At 41.5% G+C, this 18,228-nt stretch overlaps 1 protein-coding gene and 1 pseudogene across 19 annotated transcripts in view; both read left to right on the top strand.

The window, feature by feature from the left end:
* The window catches only part of ANK3 (ankyrin 3), a 681,638-nt gene that overhangs the window by 463,530 nt on the left and 199,880 nt on the right, over nucleotides 1-18,228 (top strand). For all 19 annotated transcript variants that reach the window (XM_027091793.1, XM_027091782.1, XM_027091795.1 and 16 more), the window contains 3 exons: nucleotides 2,411-2,509; nucleotides 7,499-7,684; nucleotides 9,552-9,650. In XM_027091793.1, the coding sequence (XP_026947594.1) occupies nucleotides 2,411-2,509; nucleotides 7,499-7,684; nucleotides 9,552-9,650 (384 nt within the window). The remainder of the gene's footprint in view (nucleotides 1-2,410; nucleotides 2,510-7,498; nucleotides 7,685-9,551; nucleotides 9,651-18,228) is intronic.
* LOC113612162 (SWI/SNF-related matrix-associated actin-dependent regulator of chromatin subfamily D member 2-like) lies at nucleotides 10,228-13,985 on the top strand (annotated as a pseudogene).

Below are 18,228 nucleotides of genomic sequence, written 5' to 3'. Positions count from 1 at the left end.
AAAAAACACTAAATTTTACACTTTGAAAGAGTGTTTGGGTGTGTGAATTATATATCCATAAAAATATATAAAAATGAAACAATATGAAAGAATGTGACCATTCAGAAAATGACCAGCTTTCGGGTAATAGCGGTACAATGGCAAGCACTCAAAAAACAAGAAGAAAAACTGTTGTGGGAACTATTCACTACAGAGCCCCATCTTGCTGTGACCCGTGTCTACGTATTATTTCTGAGAAATTCCAGTTGTACACATTTCACTCTCTGCCATTGTGGAAAGGGCGCACGGAGTGATCTAAAAGTTGTATTTCTTAAGAACCACTCTTTGGAAGCTCTAGGTCTGTAAGAACAGCATCTCCTAAACCTCAGTGCCTAGTTTGGGGTTTCCTTCAGGGGTCATGAAATGTTTGCTTGGTTCTGGCAGGTTTCCTCCAGAACAGGGCAGGTACACTGGGCTAGAAACCAGGCATTTGTAGGTGAACCAGCGTTTCTTAGGTAACTTGAACTACAGCAGACCTCTGCCCTGAAGTCGAGGATTCACTGACATATATTATCTACTTGATATTTATGTCCGAGAGAATGACATCCATTTTGGAATTTTTCCTTAAGAACTTTACTCCTAAAATCTGAATCTTCCATCTGGAAATTTTGGGTGATGTGGAAAGATATATACTCAGTTCATAAAGTGATAAAAATCCACGCTGGTTTTCACCTTTCTTTTCTTTTTAATAGTTTTAATATTTTTCCTTTTTTTTGGTTAAGAGATATTTAAATCAGCCAAGGATTAAACAATCTTTCATTTTGGTCAGATAAGAAAATGAGAAAATAGCAGTATGATAAAGGGTATCCTAAACAGCTTCCAGGTTCTTTCATAGCTCTGGGAAGAGTGACAGAGATGAAACCCACGCAGACACACACACACACACACACACACACACACACACACACACACACACACTGGGTTGCAGTTTTTCCAGGTTTCGTGTTTAAAATTGATAAAATCTTTCATAACAGAACAAAGCAGCAGTGAACTTAGTGATGTTACTAGGTAAATAATTTAAAAGGAAGAAGCTTGACTACTGTGTCATATTCCACTGCCTCTAATTTGGTGTCTCTAATCTTGAGCTTGGCAACCAAATAACCTAGTTTATTACATTTATGTGTAAAATAGAATAAGTAGAATAGAGGAACTCTCTGATGAATAAAGTATATATGCTATGGTAGATTTGTTACGTGATAATACTTTTATCAAGAATATTTTTAACTTACTTCCTAATTCTGAGGTAGAAGCCAAAAAAGTGAGGTTACCAGAGGCTGAATTATGTTCTTCATCATATAGTAATTAATACTTATAGTAATTAACCTAAACCTTTTGAATCACAAAGTTTTGAGTAATGTTTGGTAACATTTAATTTAGAATGTATTTACATTTATTCTTTGAGATTGCATAATGTAAACAACAAAATTTCCAGATCATTCAGTTAGATAGGACTGAATTCTGAAAATCGTATTCAAAGAGAATTTATTATAGTTTGAAAAATACCTGTTTTGGTGTATATATCTTACAATAAGTTTTTTAAAATATTACAGTATTTCATAGATGTGAAATACATTGTTTTAGAGAACAAACATACATGCAACGTATTTGTACTAAGAAGCTTAAGATGGATGTATTCATTTGCTTCCAAGTTCCTTGGCAGTTGGGCACATTTCAGTCAAAGATGCACAATAGAATATATAATGTATGAATGTGTGTGTATGTATTCTGAGCACGTCTTTGCAAAAAGTGCAAGGAAGGATACTTACAAAGAGTAGACTACTAATAGAATTCGACTTTAAAGTTGAAGATATACCCTTTTCCAATTGCTGTTCTTTCCTTTGTTCTAAGTCACCCCGTCTGTGGTAAGTTTGAAGCTGTAGGAAATTAATATAAATTCTTTCCAAAGTAGGAGCTATTTCAGGTGTTTAATTTTATGTAAAAGTATTACATATTTTATTTAAGATACATAATTATCGCTTGGGATAAAAAAAGATTCATTGGGACGATGACCAAATGTATTTTTATGCATATTCTCATGGCGTCTAGTAAAATCCTTTACTCATGGTAAACACTCAGTAAGTAGTTGATGGTTAAATGAAGGTACATATTTATCTAAAGTGGATATATTGGTATGAATTATACTTAGACAAGTAGCAATGAACCACACTCAAACTATGAATTAGGAAGTATAATTGTGAATTCTACATTCTGCTTAAATCATGGTGCTTAGGTGTTCTAATAAATATGAATATATTAAAGTATTATTAAAATTATTACGTGTGAGATTTCCTGGAATATATAATATCATCAGTACAGTGGAAAGATAGATTTGCTTTAAAAAGCCACAAACATTTTAATTCTTATTTTGCAGAATGGTTTCACACCATTGTATATGGCGGCCCAGGAGAACCACCTGGAAGTTGTCAAGTTTCTCCTTGACAATGGTGCAAGCCAGAGCCTGGCCACGGAGGTAAGACACTTTGGTTCTTTCCATGGGTAAGTTCACGTGTTTGTAGGGCATTTTATCAACCTGAAGCTATAAATTGAGAATTTGTCTCACTGGTATGTCATTGCAGTTGTATATTAACGTGTGGGCTCGCAAGGTTTTATGAAATATATTAGAAAACTCTATTCCTAGTCTTTCAAGAATCTTCCATTGCAGAGATAACCTCTCTGCTCTTAAATGCCTGGCTCTACCCTATAACTGAGCTGTTTATTTACTATTTACATATGTGCTTGAGAACACTTATCTGCTTCTTAACAGTTTTCCCTCAAAAGCAGCCACTGTTTTGAAATATTTTTGTGATAAAACATAAGTTTTAAATCTGGTTTTTTCCAAATTTAAGCTAGCATAATTATAATGATTGGATTTATATATTTCTAAAGTAAACTAATTAAACTCACACTTCTAAACAAAACTAGTACACATTTTTAAATACTAGATAAAAGTGGTATTTAAAAAAAAAGTTTGCAGTCAGGAATAGAGGAGTTATTTAAAAATAAAAAGTTATTTAAGTCACTGGTACTGTTTTAGGTAATACGGTTTATTTTTTAAACTAATCTGGATGGAAGATTGTAATCCCTTGTAAAGTGTATCACTAGAAATCTATTGCTAATAATAAAGGACCAACGTTTGGGTATTCTTTATTTTTAACAAAACAATGAATTAGAACCGATGTAGGGTTATCCTTGTCATAATACCACTCCTCTGACTTTCATTCTGAAGTATTTCCTGAATGGCACAAGAAAGATGACAATACAGAGATTGCATATAACCTCACCGTTTTTTTGAGATTATGCCTTCAGGGGAAACCACTAAGTAAATGAAGAGGCAGTTCACACAAAAAGAAATACAAATGACTATAAATGTTTAAAATACCTCACCCTCCCTCATAGTCAAAGAAGTATTAATTTATTAATCAGATAAAGAATGAGATCCAGTCTTTTGCCCATGGGATGAGGAAGAAATTCAAGGGGTAGAAAAAATTGGTGAAGTTGACAATTGGTTGCAACACTTTTGCAGAAGCAGTAACTATCAAAATTAGTATTTATACACCTTCTTACGTAGCAATTCCACTTCAAAGAATTTCTGTCACATATATTAGAAGATAATGCAAAAAAAGTTATTATATAAGAAGCCCAACAATATGATTACTAATGACAATTTTTAAAAAACTAGGAAGGACAAATGGGGAAGTCATTGGATAAATACGGCTCTACTTAGACAGTAAAATGCTCTTCTGCACTATTAGCAAGGAGACAGGACTCTATGTACTGATACAGGAAAATGTCCGTAGTGTATTGTTACCAATGGTTTATTCTGAAAATTGAGGGAGGCTTACTTTTCACTTCATACCCTTCAGTTCTCTTGGTGATTTTTATCTTGAGAATGTATTTTTAAACAATAATATCCTTAGAGCTCGGTAAGAAATAACAAAGGAACCAACATTTGTAGACGTCGAGCAGGGCCCATCCTCACACTGGGAGGAAGTAGCCTGAGTGAGTCCCTCAAGGACGAAGAAGCGCAGGTCTCATCATGCTTTGCAGGGAGAATGGGCAGCAGAGGTCGTTGTAGAAGAGGAAACCCATTCGCATTTTTGGATGGAAATACGAAATAATATAAATGTCCTTATGACAGCAATTCCTTAGTACTGTTTTCGTCTGTGAAGGACAGGTAGTATTCTTTTTCAGGCTGCGATGGACAGAGCATCAAGGATCTCTGCTTTAGAAGCGAATATAAACCCAATTAACTGCTAATAGATTAGAGTTAACTTGTCAGCTAATTATCAGTAACTCACTGAGTTCTCCAATTTTTTTTAAGCTTTCAAGGCCCCAAAAGAGGCACTACAACCAAGTAAAAAGAAATATGAGATCCTTAAACAACTAATTCAGTCTTTTAGCAAGAAGATAGGTAGGTAGGTAGGTAGGTAGGTAGATAGATAGATAGATAGATAGATAATGTAGATAGATATGTAGATGACATGTAGATAGATAGATATGTAGATGATAGATATATAGATAGAGATATGTAGATAGGTATATATGTACATAGGTAGGTAGATATGTAGATGATATATATGTAGATAGATATGTAGATGATAGATATATAGATAAATATGTAGATAGAGATATGTAGATAGATAGATAAAGAGATAATGCAGATAGATAGATTTCTTTTACTCCTTTATATTAATTTCAAGAGGTTTTGGGGGGGTTTGGTAGCTTTAAAAAATAAATGAATGAATGAATGTTCTAAGAACAAATCACATCCATGTCTTCATGAGGGTGCTAGTACATCACTATATAAACAACATCTATTGATTATCTAGAGCTATTTGAAGCTTTGACTGAATTTTTATCTCTTCTTTTGGATTATTATTACTAGAGGCTAAAAAGAGCAGCAAGAAATAAGATGTTTCATTCACACAATGTTCTAACTGCAATGATATTGGTATCATTTATACAGAAGTCTGTATTTACAGAATGAACAGTGGTGGGCAATGAAAGAATTCCTTAGATAGAAACATTTTAATCGGATTTTTAATTTATTATATGATGTGATATTGCCAAGGTCCATCAATACATTTTTTCTTCCATACGTACCTTGTGTATATGTATCGAGTCTTTGGCATGGTTGTGGTTTTCGAAACCTTTCCTGTATTACTGTGTACTACATTTATATCTTTTCCATGGATATCTTCCTTCTTTTCCATGGATATCTTCCTTCTTTCGCTAATCAAAATTTTGAAGCATGAGGTAAATTTATTTGTTCACTTATATGGCACAAGTAATTATTAAGCTCCTATTATGTGCCAGACAGTCCACAAGGCAGTGAAGTTTCTCAAGGAGCTCCTATCACGTTTCCTTTCGGCTTGTATTTTTCTCTTAAGAATAACTGTACAGAGCAAACCAAATCGTTTAAACTTGGTTTGGAAACAAAATCTAGAGCTGCTAATTTTAGCTGTTAACACCTTAGGGCTGGTACTTTGTGTCTTTAATTGGTTTGTGCAGGAAGCACATTCTTGTCAGTGCTAATGTCTCAGCTGCAGTTGATTTTCGGGTGCAAGGTAGTTTCCTTTATGTATAGGCCCTGTGGATTGAAAAATTCCCATCAGTGGAAATGTAGCCATTTCATTTTGCTGCAGAACAGAAGTGAGCTGTCATTTTTACCCCTTAGGTTTTGCTCAGGTTTTAAAAGTGAGATGCAACGTTAACTCTTAATACACAAGTTTCCTTTCACCATTCCATTTTTTTAAATGTATTTTTCTCTTTTTTTTCAAAAGTAATATATTAAATAAATGAGAAAGTACAATAAAAAGCAAAAAGAAGAAAAAGCCATGGTTAATTTTCCCTAGAGATAACATTCTGTTTATTCATCCAGATTTTTTGTCCATGTTCACAAGGCACACATTTATCTTAATGAAAATGAGATCATATATTTACATGGTTATGTAGATTCCTTTTCCCATAACATTAAATTACACTCTAAACTTTATGTCCCTCGGTGTAACCTGTGATATCATTTTGATGACGTCCAGGTTGTATGCAGCCTTTCTCCATTATCTTACATATGGTTGCAGGGAATGTCCTTCCGGCTGCGTCAATGCTCATCCTCTTCCTTATTTGGGTCTTCTTGGAAAAGTTGAAAGCGGCAAGTGGAACTTCAGCCAGATCTTGAGGCTTGGAGCATAGATAGAATTTGTGTATGTAGAACAAGGAGGACATTTCAGGGTGCAGCAAATAGCCTGAGATTAGAAACCAGGGTGGAGATGGTCCGCACGTCCACAGTTAGTAAGGAGAATGGAGATGATTTGTACGAGAAGAGCCTGGGCAATACTGTCACTTAGGCGCCTGGGGCCAATATTTTACACATCCTTGAATATAAATATGCTGATTTGCATTCAGCCAAATGAGTGGTAGGAGTGGTAGGTGTTTTCCAGCAAGGAATACAATGGTGAAAGTGGTCTTTTAGGAAAACCGACAAGACATGAGTATGCAAGTAACTCTGATTTTCCTTTCTCCCTTATAAGCACTCCTCCATCAGAGCCGCCCTCGATATGTGCCACAGGGACTACAGATATAAAATATCATGACCCGAATAAAATAATAAGTAACTTACTTGCCAATTGTCTAGTAAAAATAATTTTGAAATGTTCTTTTGAGTGTGTGATAATGAAAGCATTGCAGAATTAGAATTTGGGAGCCAGTCCTGGGATGTTCTGCTCCGTACTATGTGTTCTACAGTCAGCAGACCATCCACAAATTAACTAACCACAGTGAAATCTGTAGCTGTCTTCTCTTTGTCAAGTCCCGGGGCCATACGGTGGGAAGACTCGATGTATAGATGTGTGTGTATGTCTGAATTGCCTTTAGTCACATTTTGTATGATCCCTTCTTTCATTGGTCAGAGAAACCACGAGTCTTTCATGTATATCTTTCTTAAAACAGCAGTGAGTATAGTTCATTAATTCACATATACTAATTGAGCACCAGATATACGCTAGGCAACAAGATACAGTGATGAAGCAGACAGGATATGCTAGGCAACAAGGTACTGGATAAAACAGTTTTAAATTATCAGTGGAAATGTTTACAGCTTATTTAAATGAACTCCTTTGAAAAATTTGCCTGGATTTAACCCGAGAGGTAATTGTTTTCACTGAGATTATTTTATGGATACTGAAATTCTGCCATCTTTTTCTTGTTTAGGTAGGACTTTCAAAATTTACCCACTTTTTCCACAGAAAGAAACCCATAAACTTATTACAGATTTTTAAATTATTTCCTGCTTTGGTATATGTGTAGTTTTAAATTTCTTTCCACATATGTCTACTTGAGTACGTCAGCTTTAATAACCCCGAACAAAAATTGACATTTGGTCACTCGGTCACCTTCTTATTTGTTAATGAAGAAGAAAATATCCATAGGGACCGGTCTTGACCCATCCATCTGTTCGCAGGATGGCTTCACACCGTTGGCAGTAGCTTTGCAACAAGGTCACGATCAAGTAGTGTCACTCCTGCTAGAAAACGACACGAAAGGAAAAGTGCGTCTTCCAGCTCTTCACATCGCTGCCAGGAAAGATGACACGAAAGCTGCCGCCCTGCTGCTGCAGAATGACAACAATGCAGATGTAGAGTCGAAGGTGAGGACCTGGGAAACGCGCCCCTCGTGCAGCATCCTGTGTTAGGCACCCAAATGTGAAGAATGCCTGGGCTCCCTTTGGAGCTTATGCCAAACACTTAACTGCACTGAAAGGAATAAAATCAAGCGCCCAAGTCATCCAGCCGAAGGCACATCCCCTGCCCTTGGCATCTAAAGCCGGGAGGGAACTGTGGGTGCTGCCCTATGTGTGCTAACATGGAGGCCACCTCAAAAGAAATCAGTCGATACGTACCCAACAGTGTCCTTCCTTTGAACATGTATTTTTAATGTCGTTAACACGTCAGCTCAAACATCAAGGTGAAAAATTACAAAATGCTAGCCACGGTGTGCACAAAGTCAACCTTTGGTTGCTATCTCAGACGGTAGGCAATGCACTGAGTATTGATCAGCTGTGGAAACCATGCCAGCAGCCAGGGTCCCAGCCAACAACTCCCATTGTCTGGACACTTGCAAGTCTCGGTGGAGGAAATGTGGCATTTGGAATAGGCCGTCACATGGCCCTTCATTCAGTCTAGCTTTCTTTCTGTGCCTGTCGTGCTTCCATCAGAGCTTTCACCCTCGTCACTTAGCTGTCATGAGCTTTCTGCCATCCATTATCACCGACAGCAAACTAACCGTTCATTTTTTCCTCCTCCTTGCTTCCAAATGTGTTAACCTAGCTGGTGGTGAATAGAACAACAGAGGTATATATACATATATATACGTGTACATATGATCTATATCTGCATCATCATTTTCCCATTTCTTAGAGCTGCTACCTCATTTCTTTCCCTTCTTCTTTGCATTGCCTTCTGTAGGCTAGATACCTGCTTTATACCCCCGCCCTCAAAGTAGCATGTACCAGAGAAGATAGTAGTTTGATTACCAGGGCTTTCTGCAGCTGAACCTGGTGTTTGAAAGGAAGTATGAGGAAGCCTTGAAACTTAAGGGTATTTCAATAGCGTTCTGTGACACGAAGCGTTTTGGCACTTGAGAAACTTATCAGCTGTACCTAAAGCTGCAGACAACCCTGTCATTCTACTCATCTAGGATTGGTTCTCTAGAGTTCTGCATGACACTTACCCTCAGTGGTGTCAGCAAGAGGAAAGTTACCCCAGAAGGGCACACATATGACCCACCCTTGACAAGAGTCAGTCAGATCGCTAGCATGGCTGAGAAGCTTACTAACAATTCAGAAATGCATCTAGTTCCTATAAGGTTTCAATCTTTGGGGACTAAGTGAATCGCTGCATGTTTTAGCACTTTTTTTAAGGAAGTAAAATGACCTCGGTATGAATAATCCAGAAAAATGTGTTATCGAGTAGGCATTTGCTACTAAAGAGACCAGCTTGTCGATTTCTTCATGAAATGCATTCACCACGATTCAAGACCGATGTGTAATGGTACCTCTTCCCCCCAAATTGCTTTCATCCTTAAAATTGGCTTTTACCGTTTGTTCATTGAATATATAAAACAAGTTAAATTTTGACAGAGTTTCAATGGACGATTCTATGAACGATAAAACAGTGGTACTGATCGAACTTTCTTTGAGCTGTCAAGATATTTCTTGTCATCCCTAGTTTAACTTTTGGAAACATTGACTTCTGTGTAGTTCTGTTCCTGGATTACTAAAATGGCTCAGTCTCCACCCTGGGTTCCTCCCTGGCTATTCCTCTGCCTGTGAGTTTGGCATCTCTTTGAAATCCTATGAGCAATTGGCACTAATGGAAAGAAACCTAGTACAGAATGGAATGTGGACCTCAGCGTATTTTGCTTCCCCGTTTTTATCTGGGCAGGGTTATGGTATTAACACGTCGGGCAAGGGGCCGGCAGGAATCAGCTGAACGTCTGCTCTGTTTTCTTTCCAGAGTGGCTTCACTCCGCTCCACATAGCTGCTCACTATGGAAATATCAACGTAGCCACGTTGCTGTTAAACCGAGCGGCAGCCGTGGACTTCACCGCGCGGGTAAGGGTGCTGCGGTCTGACGTGCGCTTCAAGCGTTTGAAACGATTCTTAACCCTCCTTCCCCAACATGAGGAGGAGGTCAAGACAGTTGACCGCCAAGGGTCCTCCCAGTCAGTGGAAGGTGTGATGTCTACTTATACTAGCGCGTTTTCTTGCATACAGGTGTGCCTATTTCCTAGGAGGAAAAGAAAACCAAGGTCGGGGTCGGGAGTAGGGGTGGGTGATAAATATCTAAGTGAATATATAGAAAATGTGATTTAAATAATGATGACTGGAGACTACACACTGTCCCCCAAGTTGAAATTTCTATGACTGTAGAAATGGGTCGGATGGCACTAACAGTGCTCTAGACATCAGGGTCTCGATCTTCCAGGTGGGAATGAGTTGGAATGTCTGGATAAGGCCCAGACTTTAGAACCCAAATAATAGAGGCCACCTTTTGCTCTTAACTTCTGTCCCCTATAAACTTTCAGAATGAGTAACACGATTCTGTAACCTGAGTAAGCTCATAATCATAGGGAAAGGAATTACTGTGTCGTGTGTACTCCTGGACAGCCGCTCAGACATCCCGAGTACTATGGCCCTGAATGTAAAAGCTGGTCTAGCTCTAGGCCTGATCGTCAGCAACAGCATCATCAGAAGTAGAAACAAGGTGGGAAGCAGGACAGAGAAGTGGCTGGATGTGGGGACTCAGGATTCAGACTCCCTGGGTTCCAGTTTTGGATTTAACTTTTCTTTCTGTGTCCATCAGTTTCCTCATTGGTAAGATGAAGTTAATATGGATTATGAAATTAAATAATAAATGGTGATAAAAAATAATAATAACAGCACTCCTGCACTGGGTCACTGAGAGGTAGAAGTGAGCGTACCCAGAGCACCTAGCGCGGCGCCTGACCCATCAGCACCAGCAGCGCTGTGATTTTGCACATAGCGTTGGAAGCATTATTTTTGCTAAAAACCTCACTTGTTAGGGGAGAAGTGGCAATAGACCCGATAGAGAGAACAATCATAATACTAGTACCAGCAGTAGTAAAAGTAATACCATCTTTGAAGCAGATGCCAAGCTGAGCATTTTTACCTCATTTATTCTTATATCAAGAAAAGTGTTACTTATCCTTGTGTTACAGAAGGGGAAACCAAGGCCTAGAGATAAGAAATAGCTGGTCCAGATCACAGAGCTAGCAAATGAGAAATGGCAGAATTTCAGCCCCAAAGCTCTTCACCCCTCCAGTCTTCCGCCTCCCTCCGCTGATGTTAAGGGTTCATTTTTCTTTTCCTTCTTATAATTCATTAGTTCTATAAAAATTAATACGAGCTCAGAATAGGCTAATATAAAAGCTATTTCCAGGGACAGAGCAATGTCTGGCCACGGCCCTGGGAGCTCCGCCTCTGCCATCGGGACCCGGCGTGCTGCCCAGACCGGCGCTCAGGGGGCCCGGGGTCCTGCGACACACTACCAGAGGCCTGGCGGGTCATCAGGGAGCCGGATGCCCATGGCTGGCTTGCAGGTGGGAACCCCTGCAGGCTCCCCATTTGGCACAGCTGCTCCACTTCGACCTGCCACCCACCGTGATGGACCCATTCCAAAAACGCCTGCTTGTGCCCCCGGCCCAGCCCCCGACGCCTGCCCAGCGCCAGGGGTTAAAGAGGAGGAAGGTGGCAGATAAAGTTCTACCTCGGCGAATTCGGGAGCTTGTCCCAGAGCCTCAGGCGTGCATGGATCTCTTGCCTTTTGAGCGGAAGCTGGACCAGACCGTTGCTCGAAAGCGGATGGAGATCCAGGAGGCTGTCAGAAAGCCTCTGACGCAAAAACGAAAGCCGTGGATCGATATTTCTAGTACGTTCAGTCCCAGCAAGGCAGAGGGTGGTAGTGCAGGAACCGCAGGGACCCCCGGGGGGAAACCCCGCAGGGGACCAGGTGGCTTCCTGGGAACTCCGAGTAGAGGGAAAACGGTTGGGTGATCCTAGGAAACGGAAGAGGAAGTTTCCTTCCGTCTTTAAGAGCCTCGTCATTGAGCTGGACAAAGGAACTGTACGGGCCTGAACCACCTGCTGGAGTGGCACCGGATGCCCACCACCCAGGAGACAGGTGGCCTCCGGGTGAAACGGCCCGAGACCTCATCGTCAGGTGCACCCGCCTGCTCATGCTGAATCACCAGCCTCCCCAGTACGAGTCAGACCCCCGACTGGCGAGGCTGCTGGGGTGCACACACACACGAGGGCTGCCACCATGCAGGCTCAAACACAGGCAGCTGCAGGACGGCCACGAGCGGGAGTACGTCAACTGCAACCGGTACTTCCGCCGGATCTTCAGCTGCGGCCGACTCCGTTTCTCTGAGATTCCCATGAAGCTGGCCGGGTTGTTGCAGCATCCAGACCCCATTGTCATCAACCATGTCATTAGCGTGGACCCTAACGACCAGAAGAAGACAGGCTGTTATGACATGGATGTGAAGGTGGATGACCCACTCAAGGCCCAGATGAGCAATTGTCCGGCCTCTACCACCCATCAGCAGATCGCCGCCCTTGATGTCAAGCTCCATGAGACCGCTGAGTCCATCAACCAGCTGAAGACCCAGAGGGATCTCATGCTCAGTTGTAGCACTGACCCCCAGGACTTCATCCAGGCATGGCTCCGTTCCCAAGATCATCACTGATGTGATTGGGAATCCTGAGGAGGAGAGACGAGCTGCTTTCTACCACCAGCCCTGGGCCCAGGAAGCAGTGGGGAGGTGCATCTTTGCCAAGGTGCAGCAGCAAAGGCAGGCACTGGAACAGGTGCCGGGAATCCACCTGACCGCAGGCTCGGGGATCCCTTCCTTTCTTCCCAGCCCTGGAGCACCCCCCTCCTCAGCCTGGAAGGGGACCACCCTCTGGGGCACAGACACGTAGGTCAAGGAGGGGGTGAGCGGTGTCTCCTGTCACCTTCTGCTCCCCAGCTTTAGTTTCATAAGTGTAGTGAGAGGATTCCGTGTTGCTTAGTCCCCAAAGCCTTACTACTTACACGTTGGCTTTAATTGGATTCACAGCAGAGGCCTCCTTTGCCCCCTGCAGGCAGGCCCGAGTAGGACCTGGAGGCTGTGCTTTGACATCACAAAGGCCCCTGGCTTTGCTTGTTTACAGACCCCCTTGGAGCGAGTGTCAGCGCCGGCTCTGGGCAGCTGGGCGAGGAAAAGGGGCACAGCTCACACTCTTCCTGTAGCCTTTCCAAACCAAAGTTCTTTGCCATTCCTACCAGCCCAGCCTTGCTGCTGTTTTTTTTCCCTTTCCTTTGGGTATTTGCACTATTCGTGGAGCAGGTTTTTCTATGCGGGAGCCACGTTTCTTGTACAGGAGTAAGCTGGGGTTTTTCAGGGAGCCCTACTCGGTATCTCCTTCCTTATTTTCTTTTCTCAGTCTATGCAAGCGGCTCTGGCCGCCATCATCTCCTGAGAGGCCAGAGGGCTGCCACCCCCAGCTCTTGGGCCCAGGGGTAACGCCTCCTAGAGGGAGGGCACGCTAGTTCTCTGGCGGGGCCTGAGGCATGGGTGAGCGTGCTGGGGGAGGGCAGGGGGAGGGCAGGGAAGCGGTGGCGGTGGCGAGGACTGTTGTTCCCCTTTGGAGCTTGGGAAGGAGAGTGGGCCTAGGGCTTGACAAGTGCCACTTCTGGCAGGTTTGGAAATTTCCAAATAAATCTTTGTTTATTGGTGGCAAAAAAAAAAAAAAAACCCTATTTCCTATCCTATTGTCATCAGCCTGCTAAAAGCCTTTATCAGTTGAAATGAGGCAGCTCATGTCACTCTAGAGCCATGTTCTTATTGCACGAACAGCATCCTTGGGTTTCAGCAACATGGCAGACCCGAGGCCTATTGTGACATTTTGAAGGACAAAGTTAAGTACTTCTTTAAGTCATGTATATACAGGGCACGCCAATGTGAAAACTGAAGCTCGTGTCTGTAAGATGCATCCTTCTGGTTTTATATCTCTAACTCACAGGAAACCTCATTAAGTCACATCTTCTAATTAGGACATTTGGAAAATTCATGTCAGGGTAGTGTCTGAAGTTTTGTCTTTGTGCCATTGTTCAGAAATTTCCTGATGCTGCTGAAAATAAGGAGATTGGGGTCATGTTTAAGCAATTTAAGAGGACAAATTGCAGTATTTTCAGACTCCTTCAAACAATTCCAAAGCATCAATTTACATTAAAACAATGACTATGGTAATTACAAATGATGCTAATTTATTGATTAAAGATGAGTGGACACTATGGAAGCTAAAAAAAAAACACACACAAGAAAGGGTTCTGAAGAACCTAGGGGCAGGACAGGAATAAAGACACAGACATAGAGAATGGACTTGAGGACACGGGGAGGGGGAAGGGGAAGCTGGGACGAAGTGAGCAAGTGGCATGGACATATATACACTACCAAAGGTAAAATCAATAGCTACTGGGAAGCAGCCGCATAGCACAGGGAGATCAGCTCCATGCTTTGTGACCCCCTAGAAGGGTGGGATAGGGAGGGTGGGAGGGAGACGCAAGAGGGAGGGGATATGAGGTTATATGTATATGTATAGCTGATTCACTTTGTTATACAGCAGAAACTAACACACCATTGTAAAGCAATTATACTCCAATAAAGATGTTTAAAAAAAAAAAGTGGAGACCTCAGACCCACGTTGTTACCTTGTTAACCTTGTCTGAATTACCATATGTGATTTAAAAGTCACAGTGTGCTTTTGTTTAAAATATGTTAAAATTCAGACTTTTTTGCTGATTTGGAAAAGCATTTTCTCCAGACATTCCTCATTAACGAGGCCTCATAGCATTCTGAACTGAAGGCTGTGGTGGAAGTTAATCATACTTACTAGGAGGTCTGTACTGTTGCTTACACCCTACAACACATGCTTCCCTCCATACGTGATGGATGGCTTGCAGTAGGTTGTCTGAGCAGAACTGGTCTTCATGAAAAGCTTAATTGGAGGCAACTTCTAGTTGCCTCCAGAAACCCACTGTAGGTTCCAAATCTCCAGTAATTTTGTTACGTAACAATCCAGCGTTTAGCCTTTTGTATTACAGAGACCTCTCCCTTCCCAACTCGAGTGGGGTCCTTCTAGGTCAGAGTTCTCTCAGGGATGTAGCAGGTGAAAGTCAGATGCCCTAGAACACAGATGGGATCAGATTTTGCCTGGTCAAAACAATAAAGGAAGGATCATGAAGCCTCAGTTGCAAAGAACTAGGTGCAAATCATAACCATAAATCGTATGCTTCAGGAACTGGGTTGAGATAGAGGTATCGATTCGAAAGTTAGAGGTCAAGTTACAAAATGACAGCAGCAACCTTTGTCTTGGGGGGGGGGGGGGCTGTGATTTCTGCTTCCTGGCTGGGACAGAGCATTGAAGAAAGGCGGATACAGTCTTGTAGTTCTTTGTGGGCTGAGGGCGTGACCTCAAGAATAGCTACCTGCTGGTGAAGAGAGCTGGGGATAGGAGTAGGGATAACCCTTCTGGAATCATTGCCTGCGCGTGGTGCATGTGCAGATACGAGGCAGGTGCGAGGCAGAACCAAACGCGGTGCGACTAAAGGGAGAACACAGCAGAATGGACTGTTTCTATGCTGCTTTGTAGTGCTGGCTAATTCAGGCAGCAAGAAAACAGATCGTAGCCAGTGGTGACTGTATACCCCCGAGCAGCAGTGATGGTGACTGATTTATAGGCTACTTACTGGTTCTATTCACACCTTTCCTTAGATTTTTATTATAATGTGAATTTTGATTTTTGTGTTTGCCGTGTTTATGTATTGCATAAGATCTCCTGTCTGACATCTTAAATATTTCCTTTCGGATTATCCAGACCTGTTCAGCCTCAAGGGTCCACAGCAGGGAGTTAATAGAATAGCTGCTGAAGACTGCAGTGCAGTGTCAGCACGCTGCATTCTCTGAATTGTGTCTGCTGAGATGGCCTTGACACCATCTGAATTTATGCGTGACCCTTGCTCTCTTAGCAAGTCATCCTAGCTCTCTTGGGGAAGAGAATGTAAGTAAGACACACCAGAGCTGCTCCTGATTCGCTTTCCAGTAAGGAGCATTGATGCCCTGGAGTAGGTAAAGGCCAAATTATATTATTGGATGCCTGCAAAATTCCCTTCATTGAAGAAGATAGATGAATGCTTTGCTAGCTAAGACATTTTTTCATCAAATACAGTGGACCACCTAACTTAATCTGCACTCTCGTCATTAACCTTTCTCTTGTAAATTATTATTTAACTTCCCATCTGGGGAAGATAATTGAGTAAAATATCCTTCTATTGGTCTTGGTATGTAGTACTTTTTTGTTCTGATCTCTGAAAGGATTACGGATTTATGTGTTTGAGTGCTATAACTCATTTGTTTCCAAAAGGATTTCAGGAGGTTTACAGATTAAAATATACAAAGTAAGACATGTAAGGATGAAACAGAAAAAGTAAATGTTACTAAGCAACTGGAAAGAGCTAGTGAATACAAAGCCCTTAAATTTAGGCTCTAAGGGCTTTTATACATGTAGTAAAAAAGGAAGCACGGGTTATATAGTTTTCACTTTTTGACAAAGGAAATCTTAGTTATCCATAGAGACAGGTTTTTTTGTGTGTGAAATAATTCAAATGTGATTTTTATATCATGTGAATCATTGTATTAAGAGCAGTGAGTTTCCACAGACATAGAGAACAGCCTTGTGGTTGCCAGGTGGGAGTGGGGGAGGGAGAGGGATGGACTGGGAGTTTGGGGTTAGCAGATGCAAACTATTAAATTTAAAATGGAAAAACAACAAGGTCCTACCATATAGCACAGGGAACTATATCCAATCTCCTGGGATAAACCATAATGGAAAAGAATATAGAAAAAGAATGTATATATGTGTATAACTGAGTCACGTTGCTATACAGCAGAAATTAGCATAACGTTGTAAATTAACTATACTTTAATGAAAAAAAAGAAAAAAAAAGAACAGTTTCATAGTTGACAGTATCTTTAATAGCTACATTTCAAAAGGTTCCATTCCTACTACCCCATACTGCCTAAGTCTCCATCTGTGTAGGCGCCTTGCCCAGGGAGGCAGAGACACTATGGCCCAGGTACTTAGCTGTGTGATGCTCTAATTGCGTGTGATAGAACTTGGCACGTGTGCCACAGATCTGTGACTAGTTAACATGTCCAACTGGACTGCCTTTCTCAAATAGCAGTTGTTTTGAACAAAGCTTTAGCAGGGGCTCGGCCACATTTGGAACTCAATTATGTCATAAGAAAGGCTACTTTATCTAAAGTTCTTAGTTAAAGGCTACTTTATCTAAAGTTCTTTTGGTTAAAGTGAGAGCAGTGTTTTTAGACAGTTGAACTCCTAAACCTGTTGATGGAAACATACAAGTGTCAGATTTTACGTTCTGCCCAAATAAGAGGTCGATACGGGGTCAGCACATGCATAAGCAAAACGACGTCTGTGGAGAAACATTATCTGGAGACTTCCTTTCTCAGTTCAATTCATTCTGGCAAATATTAAAGAACTTCTCCTGTAAGCTAGACCTGGAAGTCCAGACTCAAGTAAGCCACTGACCTGACGCTACTAATTTGTTGAGGCCCCCATGTGCTCAACCATACCAAAAAGTCTCTCTCTCTTAATTCCCCAAAGCACAACTAAGTCTTGGCTCTAGTACCCAACAAGACTTCTCTAAAAACTTTGGGATTGATGAAGGGAGTTCAGAACAGAAAGGCAGAGCTTATTACTCAGGCATATAAAGGAATGAAATAGTGCCATTTGCAGAGACATGGATGGACCTAGAGATTGTCATACAGAGTGAAGTAAGTCAGAAAGAGAAAAGCAAATATCATATAATAATCACATATATGTGGACTCTAGAAAAATGGTACAGATGAACTTATTTGCAAAGCAGAAATAGAGTCACAGACGTAGAGCACAAACTTATGGTTACGGGGGGGGAGGGGGGAGGGATGAAATGGGTGGTTAGGATTGACATATATACACTATTATATATAAAATAGATAACTAATGAGAATCTACTGTATAGCACAGGGAACTCTACTCAGTGCTCTCTGGTGACCTAGGTGGAAAGGAAATTTTAAAAAGAGTGGATATATGTATACGTGTAACTGATTCACTTTGCTGTAGGCAGAAACTAACACAACATTGTAAAGAAACTATATGCCAGTAAAAATTAATTTTTAAAAATGAGATTAAAAAAAAAAAAGGCAGAGCTGAAGGACCTGTTCTGGATAACACTGTCCCCAAAGTCCGTGGGCTATGACCCCTTCCTCAGGAAAGGGCTCCCTTGTGAGCCCCCTGAAGCCACTGTGTTGGAGAGTCTCTCTTACTTCCCTTAGCGAGAACCCCTTTTACCAAACACTATGTCTCTTCTGGTCAGAGTCTAAGCCCCTTAACGTAGTCTCTGGTCCCAGAGAGAGGGGGAACCCCATTTCCTCTACACCTGGGCTCTCTTAATTCAGTAGCCACTAACAACTGAGTACTAACTTTAATTTAAATTAAATGTAAACGTCTATGCCTCATTCCCCAGAACCACATTTCGGGTGCCCAGTTTCCACGTGTGGCTAGC

The sequence above is a fragment of the Aethalodelphis obliquidens genome, unplaced genomic scaffold (assembly GCF_003676395.1).
Source record: "Aethalodelphis obliquidens isolate GAN/ISIS:26980383/991018 unplaced genomic scaffold, ASM367639v1 scaffold73, whole genome shotgun sequence".
Taxonomy (NCBI): domain Eukaryota; kingdom Metazoa; phylum Chordata; class Mammalia; order Artiodactyla; family Delphinidae; genus Aethalodelphis; species Aethalodelphis obliquidens.
Note: the sequence above shows the minus strand (reverse complement) of the source record. Positions and strands in the feature narration are given on the sequence as shown.